Source organism: Oncorhynchus mykiss, chromosome 12 (genome assembly GCF_057628025.1).
Source record: "Oncorhynchus mykiss isolate SJ-2025 chromosome 12, ASM5762802v1, whole genome shotgun sequence".
NCBI classification, from domain to species: Eukaryota; Metazoa; Chordata; class Actinopteri; order Salmoniformes; family Salmonidae; genus Oncorhynchus; species Oncorhynchus mykiss.
This window is the reverse complement of record NC_143033.1, coordinates 29,365,331-29,385,522: the sequence shown is the minus strand read 5'-3', so window position 1 is coordinate 29,385,522 and position 20,192 is coordinate 29,365,331. Positions and strand designations below refer to the sequence as shown.

General features: G+C 41.6%; 1 protein-coding gene across 2 annotated transcripts; it reads left to right on the top strand.

Moving 5' to 3' along the window:
• The first annotated feature begins 6,373 nt into the window (after nt 1-6,373).
• Nucleotides 6,374-15,450, top strand: LOC110537354 (protein FAM76B). 2 transcript variants are annotated; one of them, XM_021623319.3, is made up of 10 exons: nt 6,374-8,242; nt 9,231-9,295; nt 9,401-9,455; nt 9,576-9,731; nt 9,829-10,007; nt 10,246-10,296; nt 10,460-10,537; nt 10,791-10,926; nt 13,867-13,968; nt 14,317-15,450. In XM_021623319.3, the coding sequence occupies exons 1-10, from the start codon at nt 8,156-8,158 to the stop codon at nt 14,404-14,406; spliced, it is 999 nt and encodes a 332-aa protein (XP_021478994.1). In that variant the 5' UTR covers nt 6,374-8,155; the 3' UTR covers nt 14,407-15,450. The 2 variants fall into 2 exon arrangements, with proteins under 2 accessions (XP_021478994.1, XP_021478993.1); XM_021623318.3 differs by having other exon boundaries at nt 10,460-10,561.
• Nucleotides 15,451-20,192: the final 4,742 nt, after the last annotated feature.

Genomic DNA, 20,192 nt, shown 5'->3' with positions numbered 1-20,192 from the left:
TTTTGTATAGATGTTGGTGCAGCCCACTTGTTCAAGGGTCGCTGGGATCAGAGGAAGAGGGAAACGGTTATTGACCGTGACCGTGACCAATAGCACAGTCCCCTGGGTGATGTGGAGGGTTTGATTTTGCTGAAGAGATTGCTGTACTGGGCGTATTCAGATGGTATGGTGGGTGCCACTTCAGAGGCAGAGTCCTCAATGGTGGTGGCTTTGCAGGGTATGCTGAGACGACTGGTGAAGCAGGTAGAAGACCAAGACAGTAGCTCACCTTGTCGCCACGAGATGGCAGGGTCGTGACGACAAAGCCAGGGGAGTGGCTGTTTGGGGGATGAGAGTTCCATGAGTTGAATGGTTTCGGTGTGGAAGTCTCCAATCTGGAGGGTGACGCTCTCCAAATGAAGCCTGTGCCCAATGGCTGCCCGTCCAGGTTGTTAATCCTTAACCTTTTTTGGGTAGGGGGCAGTATTTTCACATCCAGATGAAAAGAATGCCCAAAGTAAAACTACCTGTTACTCAGGCCCAGAAGCTAGGATATGCATATAATTGGTAGATTTCTGATAGAAAAAACTCTGAAGTTTCTAAAAACTGTTAAAATTATGTCTGTGAGTATAACAGGCAGGCGAAACCCCGAGGACAAACCATCCCTCCCCCCAAAAAATTCAGCCTTCCACTGTTTCCAATGGCTTTCATGTTTATTTTGAGGCGAAGTCCTCCCAGACTGCAGTTCCTAGGGCTTCCACTAGATGTCAACAGTCTTTAGAAAGAGTTTCAGGATGGTTTTTGGAAATATGAGTTAGAAGTTGTAGTTTTTCTAAGTGGCTCCCATTTTGGCTGTAGAGTTTCCATGCGCATGGGTGAAAGCGCTTTCTTTTATTTATCTCTGGTAATGAACATACTATTCTCCGTCTTAAATTTGATCATTTATTTACGTATTAGGGTACCTGAGGTTTGATTATAAATATTGTTTGACTTGTTTGGATAAGTTTATTGCTAACGTTTGGGATTCATTTTGTATGCATTTTGAAGGAGGGAAACTGGTGGATATTGAATGAAGCGCGCCAGCTAAACTGAATTTTTATGGATATAAAGAAGGACTTTATTGAACAAAAGGACCATTTGTGATGTAACTGGGACTTTTTGGAGTGCCAACAGAAGAAGATCTTCAAAGGTAAGGCATTTATTATATCGCTATTTCTGACTTTCGTGTCGCACCTGCCTGGTTGAAATGTATTTTTCATGTTTTTGTATGCAGGCCGCTGTCCTCAGATAATCGCATGGTGTGCTTTTGCCGTAAAGCCTTTTTGAAATCTGACACAGCGGCTGGATTAACAAGAAGTTAAACTTTATTTTGATGTATAATACTTGTATTTTCATGAATGTTAAATATTTATATTTCTGTCATTTGAAATTCGCGCTTTGCTACCATCCCACCTCCCCATAAGAAGTTAAGGGGTGACAGGTGTTAGATCAATGTCAAGCTCTTGTACTAGCTGGTGATCAATAAAATTACCTGCTGCTCCCAAGTCTATCAAGCCCTCTACGTACTTAGTAACCCCCTTCACGGTTATCAATACTGGGACGGAGAATTGATTCTGGGAGATATTTATAAATAAGGACATGCGTGCCAGCGGAGGGACCCTTCTCATCTCTCTGTGTGGGGCGAACAGGGCAATGGCTGAGTAGATGATCTTTCCCTCCACAGTATAGTCAGAGCCCTTCTTTGATCCGCCTTTGACGTTCGATACACAGGAGAGGAGCATGGTCCAACTGCATGGCTCTCGAAGACTCGGATGGGATGACGGAATCATGGAAAGACAAGGTTTTGGGTTTCTGGGTGGCAGAGTTCTTCGGCGATGAGGTGGTCGATGGAGATGGACATACGGATGTATTGATTTAAATCCTGAAGGTCACCTCTACAGGCCAGCTCCGCCTGAAGTTCCCTGTTTAGCCCTGTTGAGCCCTCTTCGGTAGACGGTAAGTAAAGTAGCCTCACTCCATCCACCCCCTGCAGCCATGGTGCGGAACTCGAGGGCAGCTGAATTGCGTCCTTGTTGAAGTCCTATAGGACGACCGGAAGAGGGTGTGGAAATGGGTCTCAGATACCAGTTCTGTGCTGTTGGCAGTCCATATGACAGCTGCCCAATCCAGGGCTTTGCCTGTGAGTAGAGACACAACAAAATCCACCTTGCTCTTGTCGGTGGCGAAGTTAGTGGGGTTGTGCTCAATGCATTTGCTGCATTGCATCAGAAATCCCTGACATTTCCCAGGTGAACCGTCATATTTTCCAGGCATGGATATGAATGGAGGAGGGCTATGGGTTACGATACCTGGCATCGGAGGAGTAGTTAGCCAGCCTGCCAGCATAGTGGAGTCTGCCACTAGCACAGTCAGTGTAGTCAGCTCAGCTATCCCCATTGAGACCGTGTCTGTGCCTCGACCTAGGTTGGGCAAAACTAAACATGGCGGTGTTCGCCTTAGCTATCTCACTAGGATAAAGTCCTCCTCCATTCCTGTCATTATTGAAAGAGATCATGATACCTCACATCTCAAAATAGGGCTACTTAATGTTAGATCCCTTAATTCAAAGTCAATTATAGTCAATGAACTAATCACTGATCATAATCTTGATGTGATTGGCCTGACTGAAACATGGCTTAAGCCTGATGAATTTACTGTGTTAAATGAGGCCTCAACTCCTGGCTACACTAGTGACCATATCCCCTGTGCATCCCGCAAAGGCGGAGGTGTTGCTAACATTTACGATAGCAAATTTCAATTTACAAAAAAAAAAAATGACGTTTTCGTCTTTTGAGCTTCTAGTCATGAAATCTATGCAGCCTACTCAATCACTTTTTATAGCTACTGTTTACAGGCCTCCTGGGCCATATACAGCGTTCCTCATTGAGTTCCCTGAATTCCTATCGGACCTTGTAGTCATAGCAGATAATATTCTAATCTTTGGTGACTTTAATATTCACATGGAAAAGTCCACAGAACCACTCCAAAAGGCTTTCGGAGCCATCATCGACTCAGTGGGTTTTGTCCAACATGTCTCTGGACCCACTCACTGTCACAGTCATACTCTGGGCCTAGTTTTGTCCCATGGAATAAATGTTGTGAATCTTAATGTTTTTCCTCATAATCCTGGACTATCGGACCACCATTTTATTACGTTTGCAATTGCAACAAATAATCTGCTCAGACCCCAACCAAGGAACATCGAAAGTCATGCTATATATTCACAGACAACAAATTCACGTGATGTCCTTCCAGACTCCCTCTGTCTACCCAAGGACGCCAGAGGACAAAAATCAGTTAACCACCTAACTGAGGAACTCAATTTAACCTTGTGCAATACCCTAGATGCAGTTGCACCCCTAAAAACTAAAAACATTTCTCATAAGAAACTATCTCCCTGGTACACAGAAAATACCTGAGCTCTGAAGCAAGCTTCCAGAAAATTGGAACGGAAATGGCGCCACACCAAACTGGAAGTCTTCCGACTGGCTTGGAAAGACAGTACCGTGCAGTACCGAAGAGCCCTTACTACTGCTCGATCATCCTATTTTTCCAACTTAATTGAGGAAAATAAGAACAATCCGAAATTCCTTTTTGATACTGTCGCAAAGCTACAGTAATTAAAAAGCAGCACTCCCCAAGAGAGGATGGCTTTCACTTCAGCAGTGATAAATTAATTAACTTCTTTGAGGAAAAGATCATGATTATTAGAAAGCAAATTACGGACTCCTCTTTAAATCTGCGCATTCCTTCAAAGCTCAGTTGTCCTGAGTCTGCACAACTCTGCCAGGGCCTAGGATCAAGAGAGACACTCAAGTGTTTTAGTACTATATCTCTTGACACAATTATGAAAATAATCATGGCCTCTAAACCTTCAAGCTGCATACTGGACCCTATTCCAACTAAACTACTGAAAGAGCTGCTTCCTGTGCTTGGCCCTCCTATGTTGAACATAATTAACGGCTCTCTATCCACCGGATGTGTACCAAACTCACTAAAAGTGGCAGTAATAAAGCCTCTCTTGAAAAAGCCAAACCTAGACCCAGAAAATATAAAAAACTATCGGCCTATATCGAATCTTCCATTCCTGTCAAAAATGTTAGAAAAGGCTGTTGCGCAGCAACTCACTGCCTTCCTGAAGACAAACAATGTATATGAAAAGCTTCAGTCTGGTTTTAGACCCCATCATAGCACTGAGACTGCAATTGTGAAGGTGGTAAATTACCTTTTAATGGCATCAGACCGAGGCTCTGCATCTGTCCTCGTGCTCCTAGACCTTAGTGCTGCTTTTGAAGTTCTTGCCTGGTTTAGATCTTATCTGTCGGAAAGATATCAGTTTGTCTCTGTGAATGGTTTGTCCTCTGACAAATCAACTGTAAATTTCGGTGTTCCTCAAGGTTCCGTTTTAGGACCACTATTGTTTTCACTATATATTTTACCTCTTGGGGATGTCATTCGAAAACATAATGTTAACTTTCACTGCTATGCGGATGACACACAGCTGTACATTTCAACGAAACATGCTGAAGCCCCAAAATTGCCCTCGCTAGAAGCATGTGTTTCAGACATAAGGAAGTGGATGGCTGCAAACTTTCTACTTTTCAACTCGGACAAAACAGAGATGCTTGTTCTAGGTCCCAAGAAACAAAGAGATCTTCTGTTGAATCTGACAATTAATCATAATGGTTGTACAGTCGTCTCAAATAAAATTGTAAAGGACCTCAGCGTTACTCTGGACCCTGATCTCTCTGTTGAAGAACATATCAAGACCATTTCAAGGACAGCTTTTTTCCATCTACAACATTGTAACATTGCAAAAATCAGAAACTTTCTGTCCAAAAATGATGCAGAAAAATTAATCCATGCTTTTGTCACTTCTAGGTTAGACTACTGCAATGCTCTACTTTCCGGCTAAACTTTAGTTAGTGCTAAATACGGCTGCTAGAATCCTGACTAGAACCCCCAAAAATATCATATTACTCCATTGCTAGCCTCCCTACACTGGCTTACTGTCAAGGCAAGGGCTGATTTCAAGGTTTTACTGCTAATCTACAAAGCATTACATGGGCTTGCTCCTACCTATCTCTCTGATTTGGTCCTGCCGTACATACCTACACGTACGCTACGGTCACAAGACGCAGGCCTCCTAATTGTCCCTAGAATCTCTAAGCAAACAGCTGGAGGCAGGGCTTTCTCCTATAGAGCTCCATTTTTATGGAATGGTCTGCCTACCCATGTAAGAGACGCAAACTCTGTCTCAACCTTTAAGTCTTTACTGAAGACTCATCTCTTCAGTGGGTCATATGATTGAGTGTAGTCTGGCCCAGGAGTGGGAAGGTGAACGGAAAGGCTCTGGAGCAACGAACCGCCCTTGCTGTCTCTGCCTGGCCGGTTCCCCTCTTTCCACTGGGATTCTCTGCCTCTAACCCTATTACAAGGGCTGAGTCACTTGCTTACTGGGGCTCTTTCATATCGTCCCTAGGAGGGGTGCGTCACTTGAGTGGGTTAAGTCACTGATGTGATCTTCCTTTCTGGGTTGGCGCCGCCCCTTGGGTTGTGCCGTGGCGGAGATCTTTGTGGGCTATACTCAGCCTTGTCTCAGGATGGTAAGTTGGTGGTTGAAGATATCATTCTAGTGGTGTGGGGGCTGTGCTTTGGCAAAGTGGGTGGGGTTATATCCTTCCTGTTTGGCCCTGTCCGGGGGTGTCCTCGGATGGGGCCACAGTGTCGCCTGACCCCTCCTGTCTCAGCCTCCAGTATTTATGCTGCAGTAGTTTATGTGTCGGGGGGCTAGGGTCAGTTTGTTATATCTGGAGTACTTCTCCTGTCCTATTCGGTGTCCTGTGTGAATTTAAGTGTGCTCTCTCTAATTCTCTATTTCTCTCTTTCTTTCTCTCTCTCGGAGGACCTTAGCCCTAGGACCATGCCTCAGGACTACCTGACATGATGACTCCTTGCTGTCCCCAGTCCACCTGGCCGTGCTGCTGCTCCAGTTTCAACTGTTCTGCCTTATTATTATTTGACCATGCTGGTCATTTATGAACATTTTAACATATTGGCCATGTTCTGTTATAATCTCCACCCAGCACAGCCAGAAGAGGACTGGCCACCCCACATAGCCTGGTTCCTCTCTAGGTTTCTTCCTAGGTTTTGGCCTTTCTAGGAAGTTTTTCCTTGCCACCGTGCTTCTACACCTGCATTGCTTGCTGTCTGGGGTTTTAGGCTGGGTTTCTGTACAGCACTTTGAGATATCAGCTGATGTACGAAGGGCTATATAAATACATTTGATTTGATTTAGGGATAGGCTGGCGGAGAAGATGGCAGATTTCCTCCATACCCTCCTCTTGCTGGGTTAGGCGCCGCTGTAGCTCCGCTGAATCCATTACGTTTTTAGGTTAGGTATTCTGTAATGAATACTCAGGGAGAAAAGGTGTAGATTCATTCGCAGAGCACGGCAGGTGTTAATTTTGCCTTCACTAAAGGCAGGAATCGTGGTCACAGGCAGGCAAGGGTCATACACAGGTAGGCAAACTGGCAGGAATCAAAACTAGGACTGAAGGCTATAACTGGTTCACACAAACGAGCTAGGAAAAGGCTCAGTAGAGTCAAAACGAACAATACATTAAATGTGTCTACCTTGTACAATTAAAAGATCTAATAGTAACACAGCACATGTATATTCTAGTTACTTAGTTTCCAAATTCATCTTATCACAAATTGAGGTAACTCTAACCTAATGTAGGAGTCGTAAAAGAAACGCCTGAAACTAGATCCCCTACATACTGGTCTTAACAAGGAGGTTCTCTCCTGTACTGTTCAACCAATCCATTAAATGTGGAGGTGGAGTTAAGATGGAGTGTTGCCTTGTTTATGGGTAGTCACTAGTTACCACAACCATAAACCTTGCCTATTTCAAAGATTTCTCTTCTTAAAACCTGATTTGAAACCTAACCACGCTGCTAAGTTTATGCATAATTCTAACCTTAAATTAAGACCAAAAAGCTAATTTTAGTTTCCATGAATTTGCCCAAAAGCTGAACACGCGTCACAAGGTCTCTTTCCAATTCCCCTGAAAACCGGAACATTCGGTTGTTGGGTTTCTGTAGGGTTTTGTCTAGAAGGGATACAGCTTTTGTCAAAACTTTTCATAGCAGGTTTAGGAAAATTTACGCAGCACGTTGGGAGATTTAACGTAGCAGGTTAGATCATTTCCCCCCTCCTTTATTTAACCAGGTAGGCCAGTTGAGAACAAATTCTCATTTACAACTGCGACCTACATTAAGAAAAAATGCAAGAAACGACTTTTGACGTTGTATCCCATCTAGAAAAATTGTATCCCATCTAAACATGGCCACTCGGCAGAGGCTATTGGAATCGGAGATTATATATTATATTGACAAGATGACTGAACTAACAATTGAAATACATGTTTTCATGAAGTAACCATTCTAGCCAATGAGTGTTCAGATACGCGTGTGAACAACTGGCAAAAACTATGTAGTTTTTCTCAAATTGGCTGGAAGGCCACGTGCATCCACTTATGTCAGTACATTTGTAATAGTCTAAACATTACCAAACTATTATTCGATCAGGCCTCACGTAATTCGAAAGTCTCATATACAAAACAAATCCTCTCGCTTTCTGGTGGAACTTAATCATTCAGTCTTGTTTTATTCTCTGATTGGCTTCTGTGTTTCAAAATGCAAAGTCCCGCGCACTAATAATATGTCATGATTGGCTTATCTTTCTTTCTTTTCTAGTCGTCCGCATCCGGTATGAATGACGCCGCCGCGGATACAAAAAAAGAGAAAGGGAAAAAAGCTAGGAGAATTGCTAGCTAAGATCAGCGTTAAATATTTTACTCGTTTTTATATTTTGAGAATCCATTATCAGCTGTTTTGACTACCGATGTTAACTAACTCATGTTAGCTAGCCAACAGAAAGAGATGATAGATATTTGAGAACATTTAGCTGTTTTATTTAGCATTAGCCTAGCTAACTATTATTAGCTAGCTGGCTAGCTACATGCTTAGCTAAATAGCTACGGAGGAAATAGTTAAGACGGCACGCTGTCTAGGTGACTACATATTTCACTCTATTTGTTTTTATCTGTGACTTTTTGTTAATCTTGGTGAGAATGGCAACAACGGCCCTCTACGCGTGTACGAAGTGTAACCAGCGGTATCCGTTCGAAGAACTGTCGCAGGGACAGCAGCTGTGCAAGGTTTGGACTGGAGGTGTGGGTGCTAGCTAGTTGTGGGCGCCTGCTATTTAGTTAGCCCAAATCTGGCAATATGAATGGTTAAGTTAACTAACGTTACTGTACTATTACAGACGTATACGTGTTTCACGCGTGTTTAGACTGCTACCTGGATGTATAATTCCAAGGTCTCTGGCCACATTCAGCCCTTATAGCAAGTGATAATTATGTAACCGCTATATCATTGCAACATGTCTGGGACGCAAATGGCATCCTCGTTAGCTGGATAATATACAATGGGACTATACAATGTATCCGCGAGTTGTTTTCTCACCGAAGTGTCCGCTGGGTGTAACAGACAAAATAATGTCAGATGAACTTGTGTTATTAACTAGCGTTATCTATTTTCACATTGCATCGTCCATGACCTGTTCAGTTGTCATTAGTTTACACTTCATGCCACTTACAAGTCTATTTTATCATGTAGTCTAACTACCGGCATTTACAAAACTGAATTCCAGTGGGCTCAATGTAGCATTCCTCTTCGGCCTGTAGGGTAGGCTATGTTCCACAGAAATTCAAAATGGAATGGGCAAAAATCGAGTTATAATTCCAGTGGCAAATTATTATTTTTTATTAAAACATTTTGCTATTCATGCTGGTGCGTTGTAAATACATATTTGCCATAAGCTCACCACCACACACACAGGTTTTCAAGCTTTCTGCCCAGATTGACTAAATAAAAGGTTTGTTGTAAATACTTCCCATTCATGGTAAATAATAATGAACAAATGGTTAACACTAAATAAAGGCAGACAAAGGTGTTTTGACAGGTAGGACAAACAACTCATGATTGAGGGTTTTTAATAACTAAGTTATTAGTGTTATTGCCAACATTATTATTATTTTTTAAACACGGTTATACACGATTATATTTATATTTTGTCCTTGAAAGAGCTTTATAAACATTTGAAGAGATGAATCACTAATGCTTTGTTTCTTGTGTCAACAGGAGTGTCGCATCGCTCATCCCATCGTCAAGTGTACATACTGCAGATCAGAGTTTCAGCAGGAGAGGTGAGTTCTGCTCCAGCACCTGGTATTCTTATTCCATTCTTAATATAGTGAAAACATTGGTTTCAGGACGTTGTTGTGATTTCTCTTTACCGTTCTTTATTCCAGCAAAACAAACACCATTTGCAAGAAGTGTGCACAGAATGTAAAGCAGTTTGGGACAGTATGTTTGACTTGAATTATCTGTTTATAATTGTACATTATGTACTGATTGACTCAGTTCTGGTTAAGCTGGCCAAAATGTGCAAACGCAGGTTGAAATAGTCTTCTGTTTCCCACATAGCCCAAACCCTGCCAATACTGTAACATCATTGCTGCTTTCATCGGGACAAAGTGTCAGCGTTGCACCAACTCAGAGAAGAAGTATGGCCCTCCACAGACCTGCGAGCAGTGCAAACAACAGTGCGCATTTGACCGCAAGGAGGAGGGCAGGAGAAAGGTAGGCACAGATTCCTGCTGCATTGGTACCCTGACATGCATGTTGTTCAACACTTGCGTATTCACTATCCTCCACTGTCCTGTGTGTGTTGTGTCAGGTGGATGGGAAACTGCTGTGCTGGCTGTGCACTCTGTCCTACCGACGTGTACTGCAAAAGACCAAGGAGCAGAGGAAAGGCTTCAGCTCCTCCCACTCCAACTCCTCGCTCAACGAGAAGGACCACCACTCCAGACAGCACCATCACCACCAGCAGCAAAGACACAGCAGCTCACACAAGTAGGCCCTGGCGCCACAGCCCTCTCCTCTACATGTTAGTCCTTTACATCCTCTGTAATGCAGGTCTCTGCTCTGTCACAATACTATATATGTATTGTGCTGAACAGGCACTTTTTGGAAGGATGTAGGGGTCTGAGTAATGATGTATGTGTCAAATATCAGAAGAAACATCTTGAAAGATGAAATTACATAACTTGGTTTTTGTTTGTGTGTGTATTTTCTTGTCTCTGTGTTGTAGACTCAGTGGGAGCTTAAGTCCAGAGCAGGAGCAGGGAATGTGGAAGCAGAGGTGACTTACCACCTCTTTCTGAATCACATTCCCTAGTGTTTTGACTTATGACAAGCCCATTTGCTTAGTTATGCAATGTATTTTAACTATGGGGCAATCTGGGATGAGTTCTGTTTTTGATGGAGCCTCTGTGGCTTAAGTTGTGTGTTGGTTCTCCCTTCAGCCATAAATCGTCTTCGATCCAGAAGGATACCCCAAAGAAGAAACCAAAACTGGAGATGAAGCCATCCAACGGGGACAGGTACGAGAGGAGTTTCAATCAGATGTAAGGAGTTACAAACTCGTTCTAACTTTTTGAAGTAAACAGGGCTGAACATCCAGTATGTACCTGACACTTATTTTTGGCCTTCTTGGTTCTAACACATATCTGTGATGGTTGCCATCAAGGTGTTGGTGGAGCAGGTAAAGTTGGCCGGTGTGAAAAAGATCTCCAAACAGGTATTTTCATTTTTCTGCCACCCTAACTTGTTTTTTTCCTTGCTCTCTCCCTGCAGTAGTTCAATCACCCAATCTATGGATTCTGGAGGAACGGACAACTTCATTCTGATCAGCCAGCTGAAAGAGGAAGTGATGTCATTAAAGAGAATGCTTCAGCAGAGGGATCAGACAATGCTGGAGAAGGACCGAAAGGTACATGCCTAACTAATAGAGATATACCTAAACCTATTCATTCCAGGGTTTTTCTTTATTTGTACCTTTTTCTACATTGTTGAATAATAGTGAAGACATCAACTATGAAATGACACTCATGGAATCAGGTAGTAACCAAAGTGTTAACCTCTCTGGGATATTCGGGACGGTAGCGTCTCACCCCGCCAACAGCCAGGGAAAGTGCAGGGCGCCAAATTCAAAACAACAAAAATCTCATAATTAAAATTCCTCAAGCATACAAGTATTTTACACCATTTTAAAGATACAATTCTCGTTAATCCAGCCACAGAGTCTGATTTCAAAAAGGCTTTACAGCGAAAGCACCACAAACGATTGTTAGGTCACCACCAAGTCACAGAAACACAGCCATTTTTCCAGCCAAAGAGAGGAGTCACAAAAAGCAGAAATATAGATCAAATTCATCACTAACCTTTGATGATCTTCATCAGAAGACACTCATAGGACTTCATGTTACAGAATTCATGTATGTTTTGTTTGATAAAGTACATATTTATATCCAAAAATCTCGTTTTACATTGGCGTGTTATGTTCAGTAGTTCCAAAACATGCGGTGGTTTTGCAGAGAGCCACGTCAATTTACAGAAAGACTCATAATAAAAATAGATAAAAGATACAACTATTATACATGGAACTTTAGATAAACTTCTCCTTAATGCAACCGCTGTGTCAGATTTCAAAGAACTTTATGGAAAAAGCATACCATGCAATAAGCGCTCGGAGACCAAAACAGCCAGAGATATCCGCCATGTTGTGGAGTTAAAATTTGTCAGAAATAGCATTATAAATATTCACTTACCTTTGACGATCTTCAGAATGCACTCCCAATAATCCCAGTTCCACAATAAATGTTTGATTTGTTCGATAAAGTTCATTTATGTCCAAATACCTCCTTTTGTTAGCGTGTTTGGTAAACAAATCCAAGCGCGCTTGCAAGTCCAGCGGAAAGGTCGGACGAAAAGTCCTAAAAGTTATATTACAGGTCGTAGAAACATGTCAAACGAAGTATAGAATCAATCTTTACCATGTTTTTATCATAAATCTTCAGTAATGTTCCAACCGGAGAATTCCTTTGTCTGTAGAAAAGCAATCCCCTCTCATTCGGTCCCACTTCACAGTAGAAGCCACAAACAAGGTTCTAAAGACTGTAGACTTCTAGTGGAAGCCTTAGGAAGTTCAAAATGACCCCACGGACACTGTATATTGGAATGACAGAGTTGAAAATCTACAATCCTCCGATTTCCCACTTCCTGGTTGAATTTTTCTCAGGTTTTCGCCTGCCATATGAGTTCTGTTTATACTCAGACATTCAAACAGTTTTAGAAACTTCAGTGTTTTCTGTCCAAATATTCTAATTATATGCACATTCTTCTAGCTTTTATGGCTGAGTAGCAGGCAGTTTACCCTCTGCACCTTATTCATCCAAGCTACTCAATTACTGCCCCCCCAGTCACCAAGAAGTTAAACAAATCAAAATATATTTGAGATTCTTCAAAGTAGCTACCCTCTGCCTTGATGACAGCTTTGCATTATCTCAACCAGCTTCATGAGGTAATCCATTTCAATTAACAGGTTTGCCTTATTAAAAGTTTTATTTGTGGAATTTCTTTCCTTAATGCGTTTGAGACAATAGTTGTGTTGTGACAAGGTAGGGTTGGTATACAGAAGATAGTCCTATTTGGTAAAAGACCAAGTCCATATTATGGCATGAACAGCTCAAATAAGCGAAGAGAAATGACAGTCCATCATTACTTTGACTGACCTTCATGTCTTAATCTGGAAAATTAAGAACTTTGAAAGTTTCTTCAAGTGCAGTTGCAAAAACCATCAAGTGCTATGATGAAACTGGCTCTCATGAGGACCGCCACAGGAAAGGAAGATCCGGAGTTACCTCTGCTGCAGAGGATAAGTTCATTAGTTACCAGCCTCAGAAATTGCATCCCTAAGTGCTTTAGTGTTCAAGTAATAGACACATCTCAACATCAACTGTTCAGAGGAGACTGTGTGAATCAGGCCTTCATGGCTGAATTGCTGAAAAGAAACCACTACTAAAGGACACCAATAATAAGAAGAGACTTGTTTGGGCCAAGAAACACGAACAATGGACATTAGAGTGGTGGAAATCTGTCCAAATTTGAGATTTTTGATTCCAACTGCTGTGTCTTTGTGAGATGCAGAGAAGGTGAACGGATGATCTCTACATGTGTGATTCCCACTGTAAAGCATGGAGGTGTGGGGGTGCCCTGCTGGTGACACTGTCTGTGATTTATTTAGGATTCAAGGCACACTTAACCAGCATGGCTGCCACAGCATTCTGCAGCAGTAAGCCATCCCATCTGGTTTGGGCTTAGTGGGACTATAATTTGTTTTTCAACAGGACAATGACCCAACACACCTCCAGGCTGTGTAAGGGCTACTTTACCAAGAAGGAGAGTGATGAAATTCTGCATCAAATAACCTGGCCTCCACAATCACCTGACCTCAACCCAATTGGGATGAGTTGGGCTGCAGAGCGATGGAAAAGCAGCCAACAAGTGCTCAGCATATGTGGGAATTCCTTCAAGACTGTTGGAAAAGCATTCCAGGTGAAGCTGGTTGAGAGAATGCCAGGAGTGTGCAAAGCTGTCAAGACAGAGGGTGGCTACTTTGAGGAATCTCAAATGTAAAATATATTTTTGATTTAACACTGACATGATATGTGTTATTTCATAGTTGATGTCTTCACTATTATTCTACAATGTAGAAAATAATACAACTGAAGAATAATTAGAATAAGTAGGTGTCCAAACTTTTGACTGGTACTCATACACACTTCTAAACTTTTTTTATGTGAAATTTGACTTTTGGTCATGTTGTATTCATTAGATTGTCTGCCTCTTTTTTATTTTTTTGTACTTCTAGCTCACAGAGCTCAAGGCAGACTTCCAGTACCAGGAATCCAACATGAGGGTGAAGATGAACAACATGGATAAGGCACACAAAGAGTCCATGGAACAGCAACAGGTAGACTAGAAATTTCCATGCATGCCTTTACAAGAAAAAAACCTGACATCTTGTGAGCCATTGGCTACATTTACACGGTTGGCCCAATTCAGATCATTTGCCCAATTATTGGCAAATGGGTTGATCTATTAGTGGAAAAAGATCAGAATTGGCTGTCTGTGTAAACGCAGCCATTGAGACAAGTTCCAACCCAATATGTTGACCTTTAGCCCCTCAAGTGCATGGGATTCAAACAACTTTCCTAAGAAAGAGGCACAGTAGGATGTAATCAAACACTACTAGCTTGTGCGGTAAATGCTTTCATTAAACATAGATGGTTACATACTCACTACTTTTCTTTTACTACAGGCCAAAAATCGGGATCTGCTAAAACAAGTGGCCGCACTCTCAAAGGGCAAGAAGTTTGACAGAACAGGGAGTTCACTGCTGTTACCGTAACGACAAGCCCACCCAACCACAGCTTGGAGGGGCTTTGTTGTTTTAACACTGTGAAAGGCTGATGCCTTTCCCCTCTCCTTTCTGTTTTCTCAATTTTGATTATTTTCAGTTTTCTTCATTGGAAAACCTGGTGAACATGCTGTACATGGAAATTCTCTTTCATGTTGACATGACAATAAGAATGCGTCCTCATGTTTTGGCCCCAAGTTAATTTTTTTTTATCTGGCTGTGACTGTGGATGGAGGGAGGAGAGAGCCTCGTTAACACTGCCTGGGTCCAGCAGCATGGTTTGCGCAAGGTGGAAAAGATTGCCAACATCACAGAACCAAGTTGATTTTTATATATGTCATGGAATTATTTATTCAATTGTCTTTCTTAGTGTTTTCTCACCACATACTCTGAGCATTTACCAGGGTTTGGGGGATTTTTGTCTTCAACAGCAACTTTCTCTTAACATATTAGTTATATTTTTCTAATTGGACATAATTATGGAATAGGTTCTCTCCTCATTGGAGAGACCCTTCTCAACTTACTATGTATGCAAATGTTAAAATAGTGTCCAACCACAGCGTTGCTGGCCAGCAGCGGAGACTTCTCTCGGCGTTAAAGTCTAAAAACCATCAACTCTTTGAGAGATTTTTAAACCTTGTTATTTAGAGACACCTCCCGGCTGCCCTCTTTCTCACTGTGACAGCTGTAGTGCTTTGCTGTTTCTCTGTAGTGGAACGATTGTAATACTGCATGACTTAGTGCCATATACAGGTTGGCATTGTGGTCTCATGTACTTTTAGACTTTTGTCCTTTTTTTATCACATGTAAAGGTATTACAGGGGTCAGCCTATGTATTTAAAATGTGTAACTTGTATCGGTTTTAGTGAGTATGTGTAGGCTGGGTAATTATATGTAGAATATGGTTTTTAAAGGAACACAACTTTCACTTTACAGCTCTGGACCAAACTGGTTTCATACTGTGGCGTACAGATCACTTTTGTACTTTTTTTCCAAACCCAATGTTTAAAAAAATATTAAATCTGGTTAAACATGTTTTGGTTTTTATTTGTTGCATTCTCAGCAATGAGTGGCTCTCTACTATTGTGCCCTGTATCATTCCTTCATAATACTGTCAGACCCACCCAAACACCACCATATTGTGCCTGTACGTTTTCCTGTTCCACCAGAGCTGGCGTACGTGTCAAATGATATTCAAGGTTTGACCACTAGGTGGCACTTGTTTGCTTTATTCTATAAAATCTGACATGCTGATTCAGACATTGCTCTACATTCAATGGGTGCATTGGACAGTCGACTTTAAAGGTGAGTCCAGACTGATTGATCTACAAATTAGCTTGCATCACAAATAACTACTCAATATTAATTATTGATTATTGATTGTGTCACAATTTACTAGGGCTGGAAATTGCCAGGGACCTCACGATATGTTATCACGATACTAAAGTCCCAATATGATAGGCTAATGAATTGCGATTGGATAGTAATAAAATTAGTATTTGATGTTCCAAACATTGCTCACCATTTGTCTGATGCAGAGAGACATGAGGATGAGTTTGGATCAGCAGCGCCTCTTCAACCTCAGGAGGCTGAAGAAATTTGGCTTGTCACCAAAAGCACTCACAAACTTCTACAGATGCACAATCGAGAGCATCCTGGCGGGCTGTATCACCGCCTGGTACGGCAACTGCTCCGCCCTCAACCGTAAGGCTCTCCAGAGGGTGGTGAGGTCTGCACAACGCATCACCGGGGGCAAACTACCTGCCCTCCAGGACACCTACACCACCCGATGTCACAGGAAGGCCATAAAGATCATCAAGGACATCAACCACCCGAGCCACTGCCTGTTCACCCCGCTATCATCCAGAAGGCGAGGTCAGCACAGGTGCATCAAAGCTGGGACCGAGAGACTGAAAAACAGCTTCTATCTCAAGGCCATCAGACTGTTAAACAGCCACCACTAACATTGAGTGGCTGCTGCCAACACACTGACACTGACTCAACTCCAGCCACTTTAATAATGGGAATTGATGGGAAATGATGTAAATATATCACTAGCCACTTTAAACAATGCTACCTTATATAATGTTACTTACCCTACATTATTCATCTCATATGCATACGTATATACTGTACTCTATATCATCGACTGTATCCTTATGTAATACATGTATCACTAGCCACTTTAAACTATGCCACTTTGTTTACATACTCATCTCATTTGTACATACTGTACTCGATACCATCTACTGTATCTTGCCTATGCTGCTCTGTACCATCACTCATTCATATATCCTTATGTACATATTCTTTATCCCCTTACACTGTGTATAAGACAGTAGTTTTGGAATTGTTAGTTAGATTACTTGTTGGTTATTACTGCATTGTCGGAACTAGAAGCACAAGCATTTCGCTACACTCGCATTAACATCTGCTAACCATGTGTATGTGACAAATAAAATTTGATTTGATTTGATTTGGATCAGTCATGGGGAAAGAAAGCTGAAAACAAATTGGCTCTATTAAAAAAGAGCAAAAATAATATCCTGATATGTAACTGGGTATTTTTCACCCATCACTACAATTTACCCATGATCACAGTTTGGATGGTCTGAAACTAATCTAATATTACCTGAGGCTTTTCCAAAGAAGACCGATAGAGAATTCTTTATATCTGTCCAATTGTGGCATCTGAGGTGAAGGGCGGTGCCAGTGAGGCCATCTCCATTTTGAAGTAGTCAATTTCCTTCTGATAGTTCTGAGTTGGCAAACAAACTGAAAGGGTACACATTGCCACCTGGAGTGTTTGAACAGATATAAAGCCAAGGTTGTTGATTTACTACTACCTGTAGTTATAAAATGTTTGATCATGAGAATAATTCATTGGCTGATGACCTGGATGGAATTATATGATGCTCCCTAATCCCATAGGAAGACCCACCCAGTTGACTACTTCAAAATGACGAATATCCTCAATGGCGCTGCCCATGCTAAAACTTTAAGGCACTAAAGTCCTCTTTCACCTTTGGATTTGTTTTGTCTTAACCCTACAACAAGGGCCTTTTCTCAATTGGATTTGCACAACTCCTGCGTCCTGTCTCCTCCGTCCTCTCTTGCCTCTTGAAAAAAGTCAAAGATAATCGAGGCGAATGAACGTAGACGAAAATGTGCTTGTGAGATGATCCTTCACTTGCGAGTCATCAAATGACATTTACAGGGGTGGTTCCCAAAATAAATGTGTAAAGTGATCAAACTAATTAAGGTAGGTAGGCATATCGTTTTTAAATGTGCACATGCTTTTCTCCTTTGAAAATACAACAGCTGATTCAAAGGGTGTATGGCAGGTATCAAAACTCTTCCACGGTAGGATACACTTGTGCTTCCTCACCAAAAGGAGGCTATCAAGGAGGGGAGGACAATCTTCTGTTTAGCATACTCCTCAACCATTTATCAATTTACAGGTGATGGAGGAGAGCGGACGGAGGACAGACTTTTGCCCAAATGAGAAAATGCCAGGGAATCAGCACAGTGGAATTTTGGGAGATTCTCAATTGGTTTGATCAACTCTTCCATCCTCACCTCCTTTTGAAAAAGGTAAATGGTAGTCGAGGGGAGGAGAGGAAAGTAGAAACAAATGGACATCATGCAAATTACGTTTCCAGTGGTGGAGTCCTCAATTAATTGTGTAAAGTAGTAAAAATACATTTAGCTAGTTGTGATAAACATTTTATAGATAAAAGGATAAAAAGCATATTGTTTTTGAAATATATGCATGCTTTCTCCTCCGTGTAAACAACAGCTGATTCAAAGGGGGTGTGGCGGATCTCTAAATTCTTCCCCAAAGGACTCAGGTAGGATACTCTTGTGCTTCCTCAGCGGAAGGAGGCTGCCAAGGAGGCGAGGACACTCCTCCGTTTGCCTACAAACGAACTGATATTCTCCTCAACCACTTATAGGTTTCCTGGTCACAGAGGAGAGAGGACGAAGGAGTCAAGGAGAGGACAGTCTTTTTCTCAAGTAAGAATCTCCCTTAGACTTGTGATTTCAATCAAAAAAGTTATGTGAGTGCAGAGAGAAGGTGCCCAACATTGAAGGCCTGTCATCCCATGTCACTTTGTTTAGAACAAGTTTTCGCAATTCTATTTACATATGTTATCTGCTAGTCATTCAAAATGGTATGCACAAACAGCAAACACATTGCAGTCTATGGATCAGGTAGTTCAGCCCTGTAGAAGGACATAGGCTTCAGAAGGGTCAGTTGGGCTGAAGTAAGGGTCAACAGTCCAGAATGTGGGTCAATGCAGGTATGAATGTGGATCAATGCATTGGGGTCTACACTCGGGTCCTCTTGACTGAGGCAGTATTATCTATATGGATGCTTCTTTTCTCCTCCCCCTTTACTGCTCTCCCTGTCAGAATTTATTGGTGATGTCAATGACCTACCCCAACAACAGAATGGTGTGGGCGTTTACTAGTCATTAAAAATATTAATGTAGACCACTGATCGGCCAGCTTAGCTAATGAAGCAGGATGGCATTCTCTTTTAGGAAATAGCAAGCATTTTTTAAACTTCTGTTTAGATTCAAGTTTGAGGTGGGGATTTTGAAGTGTTTTTTCTCCAATTTATGCTTTGACCACAAATACGAGTATAAGACTAGTCAACAGCATTTTTGGGGTATGGGTTAACAGAATATTAACTTTTAAAAAGGATATTTTCACAGTTACTTTAAGAGTTACATTTTATGTAAAGTAGATGTAACTTAGACCCAATATATGTGGCCCCACATTTATAGTTTTAGATTCTGTTTTATTATGCCCTTTACAATTTACAAAATCCGCCGGGATCATTTTGCACTATTACAATGGTTCTTATGGAATTTACTGTTGATAATACACTATGTTGTCCTTCAGCCTTCCAATAATGTAAGGATAATACAATTATTACTGACAGCTTGACAAAAGCCATACAGTTAACACAGCCTTAACTAGAGAAACAGCAGGTGAATGTCCAAGTTTAATCTGCTCAAACTCATGCAGAGAAGAGAGAACAGCAGTACGTATTCACAGAGCTCTGACAGAAAGAAAGGCACTCTGGATCTGTTCACAAAACAGGAAGTGAATACTTCTGCCAAGAAAACCTGAATCAGACCAACATATTTTTGTATATTCACAAGAACCACATTACATAAGTCTCAACAATAATGAGACTTAAAACTTTATGAACAAAGGCACACTAAAGCTTTGTTATTCATTGTATGAACTGAATTGTGGCCAGGCATTGAACCTTGATTGCTGAGATATGAAGTAGGAGTTGTTTATGAATTTGATTGTTATACTGCGATGTGTTGTAATGCATAATATAGTCATCCTCACACAGTATAGGAAGTACTGAGAATCTGATATCCAATCAGAAGCCACTCGCTCCTGCCAGCTACCAATCTGAACTTCCTCTGTGTCACTGTCCAGCAATGGAAACAAAATATTTTATTGCTTTGAAAAATTCTCAGCGGTTAGGTATGCTCACTGTACGGTGCAGACATATCTGTGGGGCAGACTGTAATATGCATAAACACAAATTGCAATATAGCCAAGCTATTTCCGCATAACCTCCCAAACACCTAGCTAACAGGGTCTGGAAATCAGTCTCTTGCTCTAGCCACAGCCAGTGATCTGGGTCTGGGTTTCCCAGTGAGCTCAGACAGGCTTCATTGTGTTGGAGGACCCAGTGGGATGATAAGATGTATTATTTTGTTGCTGCCAGTGGGACTGAGTGTTGT

Bases quoted from the DNA above. Each gene is read 5' to 3' on its own strand.
- LOC110537354 (XM_021623318.3), top strand. From the start codon at position 8,156: ATGGCAACAACGGCCCTCTACGCGTGTACGAAGTGTAACCAGCGGTAT. The intron at 8,243-9,230 runs GTTTGGACTGGA...TTGTGTCAACAG, and splicing joins AGGGACAGCAGCTGTGCAAG to GAGTGTCGCATCGCTCATCC. The intron at 10,297-10,459 runs GTGACTTACCAC...TTCTCCCTTCAG, and splicing joins CAGGGAATGTGGAAGCAGAG to CCATAAATCGTCTTCGATCC.